Raw genomic sequence first — 17900 nt, 5'->3', positions numbered from 1 at the left:
AAGAACCAAAAGATCTTCAACAGAAGGGGGAGAAGAAATACTTTTGAGAAATCATGTATTTCCTAGTTTTAACGTATCGAAACACAGTTAATGAAACAATATCAAGACTGAAAGTGAAATTAGACATTTGACTGTGAGTAGTCCTACACTTTACTGATTTATTTTATGTTTTATCAAATAGAATAAGTATGTGCTGTACAAACCTGAACTGAAGACAGGATGATGTACTGTATACTCACAATAAGACACTACATTGTAACACGCTGTAACATAAGGCTTTATAGTGCATTCTGTAGACATATTAGAAACTGTGAAATGCTTGGCTCCCAAGGACAGTCTTATAAAAAAGAATGACATGCATTGTTTTGTGTACTGTTCTGTGTACTGGTTTGTGGTCCTGGTCGAGTTACCGCACTCTTAATATGATCTTCAAATTCCTCTTTGTCGTCTTCAGTGGTCCTTCAGAATAATTCAAACCAAGTGTGGAATCACTGTTCGACTGGTTCGAAAAACAGGGTTTCTTCCTTTTACTTTTTAAACAGTCCTTTTAATTAAACATCCCTGTAATTAGAGGAAATAAATACTGATAATCTTCATATTTGAGACTCCGTAGCTTAATATATGTCTATCTATAATAATCTACATATTCAAAAGTCACTTGGATCTATGTTTTTGGCATGTTCTTCTGTTTGTAAATCAGTGCCTATTATTACTTTTTGTTTAGTATGAAAACAATACTGATATTTCTTTTGTTGTTGTAATGTTTCTGTGATGTAGGCTGTCAGCAAAGCGTGGCCACCTGAAGTTCAAGCACACATTGCAAATCTATTCTTTCAGTTGTGCTTTCAAAGTGGCAACCTTCTGCTAACATTATCTTTGACACACAAGAGCAAAATTGCTGAAATCATTACAGCAAGCAGTGTGGGCTCAGATCACCTGCCGTTATCAGCCTTTTTAAGTAAAACCCCTTTTCAGCAGGCGTGCACCACCTCTTGACAGCATCTTTCATACTATGAGGATTAGCAAGGGATCGTTGTTCTGAGCTGTGGTTGGCAGGTCACTTGTAGCTTTTTGCTCTGGCTACAGTTGTCTTTCTGGGTAGCTTTATTTCCAAAGTGGTCCTTTTGCGTTGATGACTTAAGGTGTTAGTAGGCACCTTGGGTTAAAAAGAGAGATTTAAGATGTGTTTTTGACCTTTTGCATATTATAAATTATTACCTTAATTTTGTTTTTGTTTTAGTACATTCAGCCATTGTGTCAAAATTGTAGGTTTTTTCTCTATAAGATGTATTTTATAATTAATCCTCTATACATGATTACGTATTGGAAGAGCTACATTTACAGGGCTGGCATAGGCTACAGTCTGTGGCTTATATAGCTGACATAGAGTGCTACATTTTGGCACTATCACAGAACAAGCCATGGTGAACACAATGACAAAATGTACCGCATAGGGGGCACAGTTGAAGCAGAATCTCACTTGGATAATTACCAATAAATGTTCTCACTCAGTAATACTCTATAATTCTGAATTAATGCTCCTTTAACAGCACCCCTATACCTATAACAGAATTTAGCACTCTACATTGGCTAGATAAGTCACAGTATGCATAGATATTAGGGGTGTGCCAATTCATCGATTCAGGTGCTTTACGTTATTGCGCAAGCAAATGAGACAATTGTCATTTTTATGTTTCGTGCTGAATTTACTGTATTGTGATACATATCGTATCGTGACCCTTGTATCGCGATACGTATTGTATCATTTAAGACACTGCTGATACCCAGCCCTAATAGATATACTGTACCTCGAGCCAAGTAGCTTTACGCCAGCCCTGTATATAAAGTTATTTGGGACTTAAAAGCTATTGAGCCTTTTTCATTTTCGATATGGAAATTCATCTGAAAATGAATAAAATAAATCCTTAGAAGTTTTTAAACTGTGTTAATTATGAGAAAATTGACTGTGTATCTTTAAATAGACTAACCATGATTAAATAATTACAGCAGTCATTATCATTAATAGAATACAAAGGGTTATCTGTCGGTTAATACTTTGGTAATAGAATTGGCCCTCTCCACCGTCTCTGAGTTTTCTCATTGCAGTGGCTGGTGTGCAGACAGAGCTGTACACAGAAGTGATTATGGGAAATAAGGGAGCCACTTGAGGCCAGCTGAGAGAAAAGTAGACCTTATCTCAACCAATTAATCAAGGAACTCGTATTGTGGGGCAAGTATTCAAAGCTTATTCTAAAGTAACGTGTAGCCTGAGGTTCAGAAACTTTTTCCAGAATTTTTGTCATGGTCATGAAAGGACTTTGGGCCTGGTGCTGTCACTTGGAAGGAAAGCCTGATTAAAAGGAAAATGGAAGTACCAAGGGTGAAGTGTCAGATCACATACAGTAGCATTTCTGCTTGAACAAGTGTGTTTTAGTTCTCTATCCTGAATAATGTGGGCACCCTTTTACAGTTCATTATCTACTAATGTGAGTGTGCAATTAACATTCCTCAATGGCAGTACTGTGAAATGAGTGGTGGAAAAAACATTAAAGCGTACTAAACTTTGATGTAATTCTGACTCTTTTTGGTGGCATCTATGGAGCACACTAACCTAGATTGGGCTTTTGTGTCCGTGACAGGGCAGCTAAAAAATGTGCATGTAGTTATTATTATCAGGTGGTTATTATTTATTGTTTGTTTATATAATCCATTTATAATTTAGATAAACAAATAAAAAAAACAATCCGGTCACATCTGTTCTGAGATGCCATATCCCACTGTTTACCTGCTGACAGCAGCAATAGGTAAAGCTACACTACAACAGAAAATCTATTTTTACTGTGCATTTTTAATTAAGCAAATATAATTTCCAATATTATTCATGCAATCATGTATTATTTATTGGAGCTTCTTTATCATTTGATAGTCGATGGTTTCCTCTTTTGAAATAAACAATAAATGCACCCAGCACATTGCAAGCAAATGTTCCTCTTGCTACAGGTACATCACCATGAGTAGAAATATTTCAAACGTGTTCCCTGAGTTGAGTGGTTACTGTAGCTTAGTAAAAAGTGTACTCTGCACTACCTGTGCTATTGTACTGTAGACTATATTTTAAACTAAATACTTAACAAAAGTACTCTTTACTTCAAAAATATGCCGTGAAATTTATGATCACAAAGAAACCAGGGGTGGTACTGCCAGTCTGGTTAAATTCTAATATGGGTCACAAAAACTGGCCTAGCCAAATTCTATCCACGAAGAGATCTTCAGTCCCCTGATACATTAGGACATCTCTGTAAAGTTCTACTATTTTCTCATATCGTTATCTTGCTTATCTTTTTATTAGTAAAAAAATCATGAATAGCAGTGCATAGCAGTCAGCCGCAATTGTATAGCTGGTCTCTCGTAGAGAAATACAACTTTGCTCCATGCAAATTAGTGATATTATTCATGTATATGTTGAGCGTTAATAAACAGTGATCAGATATCATCATCAGATATCAGCCCTTATAATGACTCAGTTGACAGCTTTATCTTACGTTGTGTAATTCTACTGTATTTGTCCAGCTGGACATTGTGTATTGCATTCACTGATACAATAGATGGCACATACTGTTTCTGGGTCCAAAAAAGGTAATAAAATGCAAATACTACTTGTGCTGCTTTACAAATTAAATGTCAGAATATAAAATATTGGCACTCACATTTTACTGCAAGAAGGAAACAAATACATATTCTTAAATACAATTATTATTATACTGCAGTAATCCTAGCTGAACAAAGACCAGTGATTAACGATAGCAATTTATTGTATCTTCTAGAAGGCAAGGAAGAAGGGACATCATTGTTATCATAATTCATATCATAAATAACAGAACTGAGCCAATCAGAAGACTGGTGGTGTCAACCAAATAACCTTTGAGAACAATTACCATAGAGTGTAGCCACAAAAACCCTAAAGTCATAATGTTATCTTATCCCTTCTGTGGTTATAGGATACAGCTGTATTAACATATAGATTAGGCCATTTATAATAGTTGGTGTCATTTCAGGTCTTTTTGTTTAAAAAGCATTTTTAATGTTTTTTGTTGTACAGAACTGTTAGTCACAGTGTATTCTGAGAGATTATAGTACTGTATAGCATTTATTTTTTGCTCTCTGAACTATATCAAGTTGAAACACATTTTAAGACAATTCCCAATAGCATAGAAAATGTGAGTGTAATAGTCAGCAGACATAAGTCATAAGACATACTGTAGATATTATTAAATATGTCAAATACTGTAAAATATATCCTGTTCCTGTGGGGTTTTTTTGTTTGTTTTTAACTTTGCTACTTGTTCAATATCATGCCCCTCTTTATTAACTGGAGTGCCTAGTTTAAATCATTACATCGATTATCGTCCAAACTCTAACGACAATTATCGATCATTATCGAGTTAAAATGCTTTTAAAAAAAAAAAAAAGTGTAAAATCTGACGAATTTCCAGTGTAAACATAACGGTAAATTAAGAAAAAGAAAAAAAATCAATCCCACTGTCCAAAGGAGATAAAAATAAAAAAAAGGTTTGAAAACTACGTTAACACTATGGCTCGACTATCTCCTCCCTTCTCTCTCTGTCTACCCCAACTGTCCTGTTAGGTGATTTCAATATCCATCTCTCCAACCCCACCCACTCTGCCAGATTCCTTCTTCTCCTTCACTCCTTCAACTTCTCTCTCTCTCCATCCCCTCCTACCCACAAAGCTGGCCGTCAAGTGGACCTCACCTTCTCCAGGGCCTGCTGCCCCGCCAACCCTCTGGACCTCTGATCACTATTTCATCTCTTTTTCTCAGTCTCTCCCCTCTCTCCCTACTCCACCTATCCCCACTGTCACCTCCCGCCGTAACCACCGCTCTCTCTCCCCCTCTGTCCTTGCCTCCACCGTTTTCTCACACCTCCCTCCTATCGACTCCTTCTCCCAACTCTCTGTAGACTGCTACCTCCACCCTCTTCTCCTGCCTCACCTCCTCCCTCGACTCCCCCTATCCCCTCATCTCCCAACTGGCCCGCCCTTCCCCAACCCTGACACTCCTCTGTGCTCCGCTTAGCAAGAACCAAACTGCGCTCTGCTGAAAAAGAATGGAAGAGAACCAAACTCCCTGCTGCCCTACACCTCTACCGCTCCCTCTTCTCCTCCTTCTCCTCTACTCTCTCCTCTGCTAAACACTCCTATTTCCAATCTATTATCCAATCCTCCACTAACAAAGCCCGGAAACGATTCTCTACCTTCTCCTCCCTCCTCAACCCCCCCCCCCCTCTCCTCTATCTCCTCTGATGACTTTGCCTCTTTCTTCTCCTCTAAAATCTCTGATATCCGCATACTCTAACACCTCTCCCTCTCTTCTATCCCTCCCGCTCTGTCTCCCCTACTAACTCACTCTACCTCTCCTCCTTCTCTACCCTCTGACTCTGACCTCTCCTCCCTCCTCCGAGGCCACAAACCCACCACGTGCGCCCTGGACCCCCTCCCCACTCACCTCTTTCAAGCTGCTGCTCCTGCTCTACTCCCCTTCATCTCCTCCCTTCTCAACACCTCTCTCCTCTCTGGCCTCTTTCCCTCTGCCTTCAAACAAGCCTATGTCACTCCCCTCCTCAAAAAATCTACCCTCAAACCACCACCCTCCAGAACTACTGTCCTGTGTCCCTCTCTAAAACCCTCGAGCGGGCAGTACACGCCAGCTCTTTGCTCGACCCTCTCCAATCTGGTTACCGCTCTGCTCACTCCACTAAAACTGCTCTCCTGTCTGTCACTAACTCGCTAAACTCTGCCTGTGCTGTCTCTCTCTCTCTCCTCTGTCCTAATTCCCCTCGATCTCTCTGCTGCCTTTGACACTGTCGATCACTCTATTCTCCTATCCTCTCTCACTGACCTGGGAATCTCCGGCACTGCTCTGGCCTGGTTCTCCTCCTACCTCTCTGACCGCACCTACCAGGAAACCTCCCTCGGCTCAACCTCCACACCTCACCCTCTCTCAACAGGAGTCCCCCAAGGATCAGTCTTGGGTCCTCTCTTGTTCTCTCTGTACACCAGTTGCATCCTATGGTTTCTCATACCATTGCTATGCTGATTATGCTCAGATCTTCCTCTCCTTCCCCTCTCCCATATCTCTACCTGTCAGTCTGCTATCTCCTCCTGGATGCACTCGCATCACCTCAAACTCAACCTCTCTAAATCTGACCTTTTCTTCCCCTCCTCATCTTCCCCCTCCTCTGATCTCTCTATCTCCATTCCTCTGGAATCTGCCATGCTCTCTCCCTCTTCCTCAGCCAGGAACCTTGGAGTAACCCTGGACCCCTTCCTCTCCTACTCCCAGCACATCTCCACTCTAGCATGCACTTACCATTTCTTCCTGAGCAACATACGAAAAATCAGACCCTTCTTCACCAACTACTCCACACAACTCCTTGTCCAAGCCCTGGTACTCTCCTGCATAGACTACTGCAACTCCCACCTGGCCGGCCTCCTTGTGTCCGCCACCCCAGTCCGCTCCAGCTCATCCAGAACTCTGCTGCTCGCCTGGTGTTCTCCCTGCCTCGCTTCTCCCATGCTATTCCACTGCTCTGCTCACTCCACTGGCTCCCGATCACCGTTCGCATCCAGTTCAAGACTCTTGTACTCGCCTACCGATGCCTTGACCAGACTGCACCCAGCAACCTCCAGACCCTCATCTCTCCCTACACCCCCACCCGACCTCTCCGCTCCGCCTGCAGTAGAAGACTGGCTGTACCTCTACTACGCTCCCCTGCCTCCAGAGCCCGCTCTTTCTCCACCCTCGCCCCGCAGTGGTGGAACGACCTTCTTGTGAATGTCAGGACTGCCCAGTCACTGACCACCTTCCGGCACCTCCTCAAGACGCATTTCTTCAGACAACACCTGTAAAACTCAACTCTAGCACTCTGCCTTTAATGCACTTTAACTTGCACTTATCTGCTCCCTATTTTAGTGTATTTAATCCTGTTCTTAACCCAATCTGTAGTATTTTGTATTTCACTTGCACTCGTATCTAACCCTGATGTAACTATCAACACTTTTATCTGCTCTTGAACTGCCCTGATATCAAATCGTACTGTGTTGTTTATTTGCTCTTATTATGACTGAAGTCATTGTATTTTGTATCTTGCTCTTAATCGTACTGTAATTCTTGATATGTATTTTTTGTATACAACTGTAAGTCTCCCTGGGTAAGGGCGTTTGCTAAGAAATGAATACGAATAAGAATAATATGGCTTATTCACATGGAAATAATCTCTATCGTACAACTATATCGTAATTTTTCCAAACAGTACATTAGAGGTAGCCTGCCCTTTCCTGCAACAGAACTTTCCACAGCGACACATTCTCCGGTTGAGCATTTTATTTTGCATCTCCATACTTGAATATGTAGAATATCCCTTTCATAGACGTATGTGGAATTTTTATTAATTGATTTACCACGTCGCAACGTTTCCCCCCCGTGGTTTCGCTTACATACATTACCAAGCCCTACCTATTTCACTTCCATGAAAACGTGACACGGACCGTGAAATCTGTCTGTTTTGTATACTTTTACCTTGCACTTAAATCCAATTAAGTTATGTGTATCTGTCCAGGTTCCTGATGTGATTTATAAGCTTGTTTCAATTACAAAAAGAAAACTGGACAGGATTTATTGATTGACACTTAACAGCAGCCAATAACCACTCCGGGCTCTCCTCACTGATTTGGTATATATGGGCATCCGGGGCGGGTTTAGTATCCTAGGAGATCTCAACTGGTATTGTTAAGCGAGTGTCCAAAATGAATTTTAAAAAAAATTACAATAATTTTGCATTCTACATGGTGATGGTGGCAAACTATTTTGTACAACCTGCAATGTTTCATTAGATCACATGTCGAGCTACTATCCAGTGGCATTTAGACTCAGACAGCAATCAAAAACGAAAAAGGTTGTGAATAGTGCATTGCTTAAAAACAAAAAGGTAAAAAAAAATAATAATAATAACAAAAAACATTATTCTGAAACAGCAGCACATGTCAATGTTGTAATGTTAAATATTATTAGTTTCGCTCAAGACAGATGGCTACAGTTGGGACTGATTTTAAAGCAAAATAATATGTATAAAATAAATTCATAATGCAGATTACTCTTGATCTCTGCATCATTATCCTGTATTTGTTCACAGACGCATATTCTCGGTGATTTTTAGAAGCAACAACACAGATTACGTTCTTGACAGTAATTTAATATATATGACAAGTTTTTAATTTCATGGAGTATTTGATTTCATTGAAATGTTATTGTGGGGTCCCAGTCGATGGATAATTTGATTATTATCGTAATCTTTACAAGCCTACTAAACATTAAACAAAAAAGTGTTGATTTCACTGATATGCTATTGCACTCTGTTCTCACAGTGTACTTCAAGTTGTAAACATAAATCATATATATTTTTTTTTATCCAAGATTTCTGTTTTTATTGAAAGGAATAGTCTTTTCATATTGTTAAGAATAGGCTTCAAGTTATTGACTCATCACCAGTGCCATGACATTCATTATTTTATAGGTAGATCAATTATTTTTAGAGAGCAGATCAACCCAGATGAGTATCTTTCAGCTAACTGTAGCAACTTCAATACAAGTCCTTTAGTGCATAAAGGGGAAGGTGTAGTGTTGAATTTCAACAGCATTTCACTTCATTTCCTGCAGTGAGTGCAGACAACTTTCCTGTGGCTTCTTTAATAAAGGTACCCCTACTATAATTATGGCTTATTGAAAAGTCTCTAATGAAGAGGAAATCGTACCAATTGGAAGGCGTCTATTGAGGAAAGTAATGCGTGAGAAAGTATTAACCCATTTGCTTCTTTTGTTTGTGTATTTCATTAATTTGAACACTTATTTTAAGAATATATATATATATATATATATATATATGTATAATGTGTGTGTGTATATATTTTATACATACATATATGGGCGGGATTTGGGACCAAAAATTGGGGGGGAGGGGGCAAAAAAAATTACTTATTGTAAATATCTCTCGTGTGTACTATACTATATCACGCAGATTTACTAGCATTTTTAGACCCAGCATCATCACGGTTATACAACACTTTTACTGCCCAAATAAAAAAAAAAAAAGAAAACAGTACTGTGCCATCTTTACAGTAGTTTATGTCAAAGAAGATATAATTGTGGGATACAATGTTACAGTATGCCGTTTGTGAAGCCATACTCAGGCCAATTATGAAACCCTAAATACATTCATTTTTTAAATATGTTAACATTATTAAATATATTTTTTTCTTGCCTTAATGAAGAGGAAGACGATGTCCGCTCACATTACCAAGACAGGAAAAGTTTTGTTCACATGCTGCAGTACTCATGGGTATTATGAGGAAGAGTCGAAAGGGGCTGTCCATGTTACCCAAGCTGTTTTGTTTTTGTTCTTTAAAAAATGCCAGTCGGTGTTCAAAGTTATCCATGGAACTGTCATTTTCCTTAACCCTTTGCGGTCCTATGTAGGACCAGGTCCGACATTACAATTTTCCCTTTCTGATCCGATGTCGCACCCTGTCCGACATCATCAAAAAGACGTAAAACACAGATCTCTAGTCTTTTTTTCTCTGGAAAAAGCCGAGAAAACCATTCAATGGCAGACCGAAAAAAAAGGGGCGGATCTGAGCAATACACATAGCCCCGGCACCACAGAGATAACACGGCCATAAACAAACAAGATAGCTGCTTCCGCATCCAGCGCTCAAAGAATATTACGGACATTTGCAGAGCTTTTTGAGATGTTATAGTAATAAAATAATGACCCTGATCGCATTATTGAGGAGTTTGGTGATAAAACGAGTGATCAGGAGATGATTTATCAGTATGCACGACTATGAAGTGGTATGTGAAAAATACAGCGAATAAGGGGTGGGGCGGTGCTGGAGATGCAGTACTGAGTGTCCTGTTGATATGCAGTGCCTTTTTAAACCTGTTTTACTGTGGGGAAAAAAATACTTTTAAACAGCACATCTAAAATAAACTGCGTGTGTGAAAATAAATGGACCTGACGCGCCTGAGACGCACTGAATAAATGGACCGTTAACAGCGGCATGGTTGAGGTTGGATGACTGCAAAGCTTTCGAAAGGTCATTGCACTGTGTTAGAACTCGTTTCATCAGGAGGCATGAGAACAGAAAGTGAAAGTTGGTAATTGATGCCATTATACCGTTCGCTTGACCTCTCAGTCGCGCATCATTTTCAGAAATTTTGGCCAAAGCAACAAAAACTTGATCAAAATTATCGAGAAGGCTTTTCAGCGTTTCAGAATGACAGCTCCATCTTGTATCACTGAGGGATTTTAAAGTTGTAACCTACCCATAAAGTTCACCCTTCTGTAAAGCTTCAAAGATGGCATGGCATTTAGCTGACTCCTCAATAAAGGTGTGTAGCGAAGACACATTGCTCATCATATGCCGAATTGCTGGGTCGCTGCTACATATACCCACAATGTAAAGATTGAGAATATGCGCGTAACAGTGCACGTACATTGCTAACAGGTTATCTTTTAAAATTCTTCTGTGAGTGACACAGCAGGTGATTGTGTTTCACTTTGAACACTGGTACTGATATTGGTAATTTTATTACGTTTTGTGATATGCTAATCCAATGTATAAGTGTGTTTAACCATTCTTAAATAACCAAGGCATTACTAAACTGTTGAATGAAAAGAGAGTACCACAGCTATGCAATACAAGATGGCGCAATAGAAACATACTGTGTGTTTCCATTGCGCCATCTTGTGATAAATCTAAATAATTACACATAGAAGATTCACTGGCAAAAAAATCCTATTACATTTTTTTCCTTTACCGTACTTGTAAATTGTGTAAAGTGTTTGCAGGTGTCGGAGGGTGGGTGACCCCCCCCCCCCCCCCCCCCCCCCCCCGTTAATCCTGTCATATATATATTTTCCTCCTTACATATTTGCATATGTTTTAATAAGCCTCACTTTTTTTTTGATATCTTCTGCAAAAGTGATGCATTGAAATGTATCTGTTAAGGTGGTCCTTTATAAGCTGCAGATTTTTCATGATTTAAATAAAAGAAAAGTGCACACTATAATTTTCCTAATACTTAATTTTATTATGTTACAGAAGAGGAAGAGGAGCAGGTTCCTACAGATGGTGGCACCTCAGCAGAAGCCATGCAGGTTCCTCTTGAAGAGGAGGAAGAAATGGAAGAGGAAGAGGATGTCAATGACGAGAACTTTTTGGGCAAGAGACCTTTGGGAAGTCCTGATTCAATGGAAATGCCAGTCATGAAGAGATCACGATATGTAGGTCTCAAAACAGAAAGCCCAGAAGGGGGGATGGAACCAAGAGAGCCTCTTATATCCATCAACCCACAAAAGGTGCCACCTATGCACTCTCCTGTAAATACACATGATAGTTCCGGGTCTTTGTCTATATCCCCTGAGCCCCCAGTTTTGGCACCACCCTCTAAAACACAACAGCCTACCCCAAAAACAGACTCTAAGCATGGTACTCCTAGATCAAAACCGAAAATAACTTCACCCGGACAAAAGACTAAATCCCCTAAGGGGTCTAATTTGACTTCTGCTACTGGAAGTCCAATACGATCTCCAAAATCTGGACCTAAAGAGAAAAAATCACCAGGGCGAACTAAAAGCCCTAAAAGTCCCAAGGTTTCGTTGCATTCCACAGTGAAGGTGGACACTCCCACAAGAACACCTTTAGCAGCATTGAGTGAAAAGGTGGGAAAAGAAAATATACATTCAAAGCAAGGGCAAGCAACGTGCGAGTCTGAGAAGCAAACTGCCGATAATCAGTTAAAGACATTTTCTGTGGCTGATAACACAATTGATGACTCTATTGATGCAGTGATTGCCTGGGCTTGTGCAGAGAGGGAACCTGACCCATTCGCATTTTCATCGGGGTCTGAATCAGAGGGGGAAATCCTTACAAGTCCTAGACGACTTACGATTTCTGAGCCAACGACTCCTAAGTTGATGCTGAGCACAAATAGCTTTAGTAAGGGTAATTCAACTCCTGTTCCATCTAGTTCAGATAACTCCTGGACAATGGATGATTCAATTAATGAGGTCATAAGAAAAGTAAACTTGGGCACTCCTTCAAGTGTACCTTCCAATCCTCCATATTTATCTTCGCCCTCTGCTTCACCACCAACTCCAGAACCACTTCTCAAGGTCTATGAGGAAAAAACAAAGCTGGCTGCTTCAGCTGATGTGAAGAGAAAACTGAAGAAAGAACTGAAGACCAAAATGAAGAAGAAGGAAAAGGAAAAACAGAAAGAGAAGGAAAGGGACAGGGATAAAGAAAAAAGTAAGGAGAAAAACAAGGAGAAAACGAAGGAGAAAGATAAAGACAAGGATAAAGAATCCAATAAGGAGGCCAAGTTACAATGGAAGGACTTCATCAAAGAGGAGGACCATGAACCTATCAAATTCAAACTCAAGGACTTCGAAGAGGTGGACACCAAGGCTAAAACAAAAGAAAGTGGTTCCAAAAAGGACAAAGAGAAGCGCAAAGATAAGAAGAAAGATAAAGAAAAGAGTAAAAAGGATAAGGAGAAGAAAGAGAAGGGAAAAGATAAAGTTAAGGTGGAGAAGCTGAAGATTCCTTCTATGCCTCTACTGATGTCTCTTAAGGAGACCTCATTGCCACTGTTTAGCACCCCTACCAATGTTAGGATCTCCTCCATGTTGCCTTCATTGTCATCTATGCTCCCTGAAAAACTGTTTGAGGAAAAGGAAAAACCTAAAGATAGGGAGAAGAAGAAAGAGAAAAAGGAAAAGAAGAAAAAGAAAGATAAAGAGAAAGAAAAGGACAAAGACAAGGAAAAGGAGAAAGTGAAAGAAAAGGAAAAGAGAGAGGAAAAGAAAGAGAAGGAGAAGGAGAAGGAGAAAGAGAAAGAGAAGAAGGAAAAGGAGAAAGAAAAACACAAGCATGAAAAGGTAAACTACAGTGCATAGTCGAGACCAATATATATATATTAGGGCTGTCAAGCAATTAAAATTTTTGATTGGTTAATTTTGTGGGCATTAAGTGATTAATCGTTAGATTAATCCATGCACAATTTTAATAAAGGTAACAATCTTATAGTGGCTGTCCTGTGTAGTAATACTAAAAAAATTAATAGAATCAATGGGAATTTGGTATTCTTAAAAGCATTTAGATTATTATTTTTATTTTAGTAAATTAACACATTTTCACATAACCACCATTCTTTCGGGCCACTGTCAGTCACATACCTAAAAACACAAGACAGCTGAGCTGCGTTTCCAACATCAGTTATTTAATCTACCATTATAGCTACATACTTGGTTTCCTTCCTGAACCTGAGGCACCGAAGAGATTAAGCCGTTCTGGTAAGCCACGGATACCTTTCATAATTTGAATTTTGGAAGTGGCGAGTATATCCCTTCCCTTCATGTGTCAGTTTGGGTATTTGTAGTGTATACCTCAATTTTTTCAGAGAAAGTAACCAAATCGACTATAATGTATCCATTGTTTTATGACTTTTCTTTTTTTAATTTGTAAAAGCAATTTGAAATATTACTTAGAAGTTCTCGAGAAATTCAGCTATTCTTACACCCGTACCCTAGTATATTTATGTCCTGCCTCTGCTCACTAATGATTGGACACCTGCATTACAAGGGGCAGATCTTTGACTCTCCTATTGGTTAAACCTACTAAAGACCTTCAATTGTTTGTCCTGCCTCCGCTCACTTATGATTGGACGGCCATGGAGCAAATGCAGATTTTCTATTGGTCGATTTTATGTTGTATCCCATGCCTAACTCGTTTATACTCTATAAGAATATTTTTGCAAAAAAAAAAAAAATGCTCAAATAAATAATTGTAGACTGTTTCAACTTTTTTTCCTCATGCACAGAAGAATAACTTTTGCTACAAAAGTTTTTTCCTAAAATTATTTGTTTTTTTAGAAATTTCTAGAAATTATAAATTTCCATTGGAGTATGGAAACTTTTGACTACAACTGTATACAAATGTTTTCCTACCAGTTGAACAGATTGAAATTAACACAATGAATACATGTTGAGTGACATATTTTTTTCTTAATCTAGGGTAAACAGTGTAGACTAATTAAAAAAATAATAATAATAAACAGCCAAGTTGTAGCAAGGTGTAGTTTGTGTATTAAACTCAAAATGATCATTTATTTTCATTATATTTCCTCGTTTCATGTTAGCTATGACGCAGTTTGCCTACTTTCAGTGAGGTGTATGTTTTATCTCTCTGTGGTTGGCCCTCTCTTATTGGAAAATAATAATTGAGAATTTATTTGACTTTATAGAGCTGTTTGTTATAAAATAAGATCATTAAGATGTGACAATTAGCAATTTCAACATATTTAGTGACTGAGGTCAAAGGAGTAATGCATTATAATGCAATCACACAATGTTGACTGTATTGTTTCTGTTTATCTACTTTATGTGTTTAGGCTTTCATGTCTGTCTCTCCATCAAGCCAGATCTCATCCGTATAGCAATATGTTTGTATGTAACTTATAGCATAAAATAATAATAATAAAAAAAATGTTGATTTACATAGGTAACTTAAGAAGTCGATCTTTTGCTGCAAGGATTTTGAAAATGATTTTTTAAAATCTCTTGATCACTTTAATTTTTTGCAAGGCTGCTTCCTGGAAAAAAAAAATAGAGAGTTAAGGCTTTATCAGTAAGTGCCCCAAGGTATGTGGCAAAGAAGCTAAATCCCAAGAGATTAGTAGAAAAATGCAGCACACTGCAATAAGGGGCTTATATGACTGCTTGTATTAGTTCAGGTGAAAAGAGTATTGCTTTTACATAAAACTGGACAAATCCACTGACAATGTATTTCTAGTCAGCTACAAAGGAATCGTATATCTCAGGATTTCACCTCTTCGTTGGTTCAGTAAGCTTTGGAATCTAAATACTCTTCGACTGCACCACATTCCTAGTAATAACACCTTGTGCAAAGTACTTATTTAAAAATATGTTCTTTTTGAGTTTTTAACCTAGTAAAATACTCATAATTTTAGAATGTAGTTAAACTTAGGAACTAGGAGTATTTATTTAATTTTACATTATGAAAGTTCAGTCTGAACAATAATAATAATCTGGCAATTTTGAAAATGTCTTTCTATTTAAGTTTATAGGCAGCTTCCAGTTACAAATGTTAAAAAAAGGAATGTATGTATTCATATTTCATAGTATGCAGAACATCAAGGCCTTTCAGGCTACATACTGTTCTCTGCTTTGAATTATAAAACTTGTAAATCAAGGGAACCAGCATTTCAGATAAGGTTTTGGGTCTGGGAGTAATTTACCCTTTAATTTTAACACAGAGTAAAATGTATTTTCAGGGGATAAAATGCAACATTGAAGTCGTGTAATCTCAATAAATATTGCACAATCTTTAAAGGCAGTGGGGTAAGCATTAAAATAGAGCCTTCCATTTTAACTGCAATGTTACTTTGAACTACTGCAGTGTACAACCACGTGTGTGTTCTACAAGGTTCTTTATCGGCTCAGTGCATTTTTTTCAAGGTATCGCTGACTCTGCAAATTAATTACATATATTTTAACATTAAATTCTCGGTGGTCATGTTAAAACTTTAATATACATATAAATAAAATAGGGAAATGCATTAATAAGACAGTTTGTTTAATATTTTAGGCATCTTTTTGTAATGGTTGCCTCGAACGGTGGCTCCAGTCATCAAATTTTTCTTATTCTTACTGTGATTGGCTGCAAAGACAACAGGGCTAGCCAGAGATTGGATAATGTTTGTTGGGTTGGTTTTTCTTGTGTACAGTTTCCTAGTAACTGAAGACATTGTATTCTGGGAGATGTAGTTGTTAGTGGAAGTTTAGGAAAGGTGGGAGGGGAGGCAGACAAGCTGTGCAACAACATTGCTATGCATATTTTTACGCATTAAATTAAAATTGTCAGATTTTTTAATGCGTAAAAACGGCAGGTATGCAGCTTATCTGGGCTGCTGAAGGGAACTTTTCATAATAATGGAGTCTGTGTGGTCCAGTGGTTAAAGAAAAGGGCTTGTAACCAGGAGGTCCCCGGTTCAAATCCCACCTCAGCCACTGACTCGTTGTGTGACCCTGAGCAAGTCACTTAACCTCCTTGTGCTCCGTCTTTCGGGTGAGACGTAATTGTAAGTGACTGCAGCTGATGCATAGTTCACACAACCTAGTCTCTGTAAGTCGCCCTGGATAAAGGCGTCTGCTAAATAAACAAATAATAATAATAATGCTTTATTGTTAAACAGATCTCCTTAGCTTTGTTTTGCCAGACAGCCAGTGCAGCCACCAGCTGCACACCTATATTATCATTTTTCATATCCACTGATAAGCCACCTCCTTTAAATGGCGGACATTGCTTCACTATCTTTCCTATGGTTTTATATCTACTACTGTGTAGTACACCAGTTGTAGGAGCTGCATGTAGGCAGAGCAGTGCTTTGAAGTAAGTGGGTGGGGGTGTGTGAGATTGGGGCAGGATTGGCAGGGGTTTTGGTGAGGTTAGGCAGGTACCTGGAAAGGTAATGTTTTTGTGCATTTTTTTTTCTTTCATTGATTTAGAAATCTGAATTACTCAAAATGTAATCTGTACTAAGTTCCAAACTGGGTGTAAATACCCACATTTCCTTTTTAATATCCGGTGCAAGACTGTTCATTACTGTTTTCTAATCTTATCATGTTTCTCCTTATTCTTACAAAGTACAATTCCAAAAAGCAGAACTTCAGATGTGTAATTCATTCAGCAGTCTTCAATAACTCATCATATTTAGCTGTCTTCAGATCTAGGTATGCAATTGCAGATTTGGAGTCCATTGCAGTGCTGATCATAGTGATAGCTATTGGGGCCAACTAGAATTCAAATGCTATGCAAGTTAAAATGTTTTCATTATGTGTATTGTGTTAATTAAGAACATGAAAATGTGAAAATCAGACTATGCATAAAAAACTGGTGTTTTATAACTTTGGGGCATCTTGTGTTAAATACAAATGTTGTATTGTTAAAGAAAACTCATTAAACCAGTGGTTTTGTAGTTTAGTGCTACTTCTGGCTTATCTACAATATAAACATGTAACTTAAACAAAAAAAACAAAAAAAAACGGCAAAAGATAGGACACTTAATATTTCAGAAAGGTTTTGTAGCAAAATGGAGATTTCATCTGAAACAAAAACAAAAAAATAATCTACCAAAACAAACAAACCTCATTTTGAAAATCCTGAAATAAATATTAGGAAGGATGGAAATGTGTTCAGGTGAAATTTGTACAACAGATGTTCTGGGGTATCTTCATTGCATTACTGTGACCTAAATCACCTGATCGGTTCCTTATCTTCTAAGTGCAGTGCTTTGTTTTCATTGTAGAACATTCCTGTAACTATCTGAACATTCCAATCCGAGTTCAGTTAGGCAGTAAAGGAATGCAGGAGTGGCATTCCTTAAGTGTTCTTGTATTGCCTATAAACTAGAAAACTAGAATTTACAAACATGTTTACCTAGTTGTAGTATTGGTTTATGTGGTAATTGTGGCTAATTTCTAGTACCACGTGGTTTATCATGACAAGTATTTAATCAAGTGAAAGTTCTATGCTTAGTTCACGGACTAATGGCATGTTACTCTAAAGAGAATGTTAGTATTTGTTATGACAGTACAGGATTTTTATTTTATTTTTTATAACTAAATTAATTAACAAAATGAGTGACCAACATTGTAATATCTTTACTTTTGATTCTGAAAAGTACAAATCCTTGACTTTCATTCATAAATGTGAATATAAAAGTGCACTTCTTTTACAGG

General features: G+C 38.2%; 1 protein-coding gene across 1 annotated transcript in view; it reads left to right on the top strand.

Moving 5' to 3' along the window:
• The window catches only part of LOC117414459 (transcription initiation factor TFIID subunit 3-like), a 70107-nt gene that overhangs the window by 38987 nt on the left and 13220 nt on the right, over positions 1 to 17900 (top strand). Inside the window, exon 3 of the mRNA XM_034024213.3 lies at positions 11179 to 13019. Within this exon, the coding sequence (XP_033880104.2) occupies positions 11179 to 13019 (1841 nt within the window). The remainder of the gene's footprint in view (positions 1 to 11178; positions 13020 to 17900) is intronic.

This window comes from Acipenser ruthenus, chromosome 7 (assembly GCF_902713425.1).
Source record: "Acipenser ruthenus chromosome 7, fAciRut3.2 maternal haplotype, whole genome shotgun sequence".
Lineage (NCBI taxonomy): Eukaryota > Metazoa > Chordata > Actinopteri > Acipenseriformes > Acipenseridae > Acipenser > Acipenser ruthenus.
This window is presented reverse-complemented; position numbering and strand designations above follow the sequence as displayed.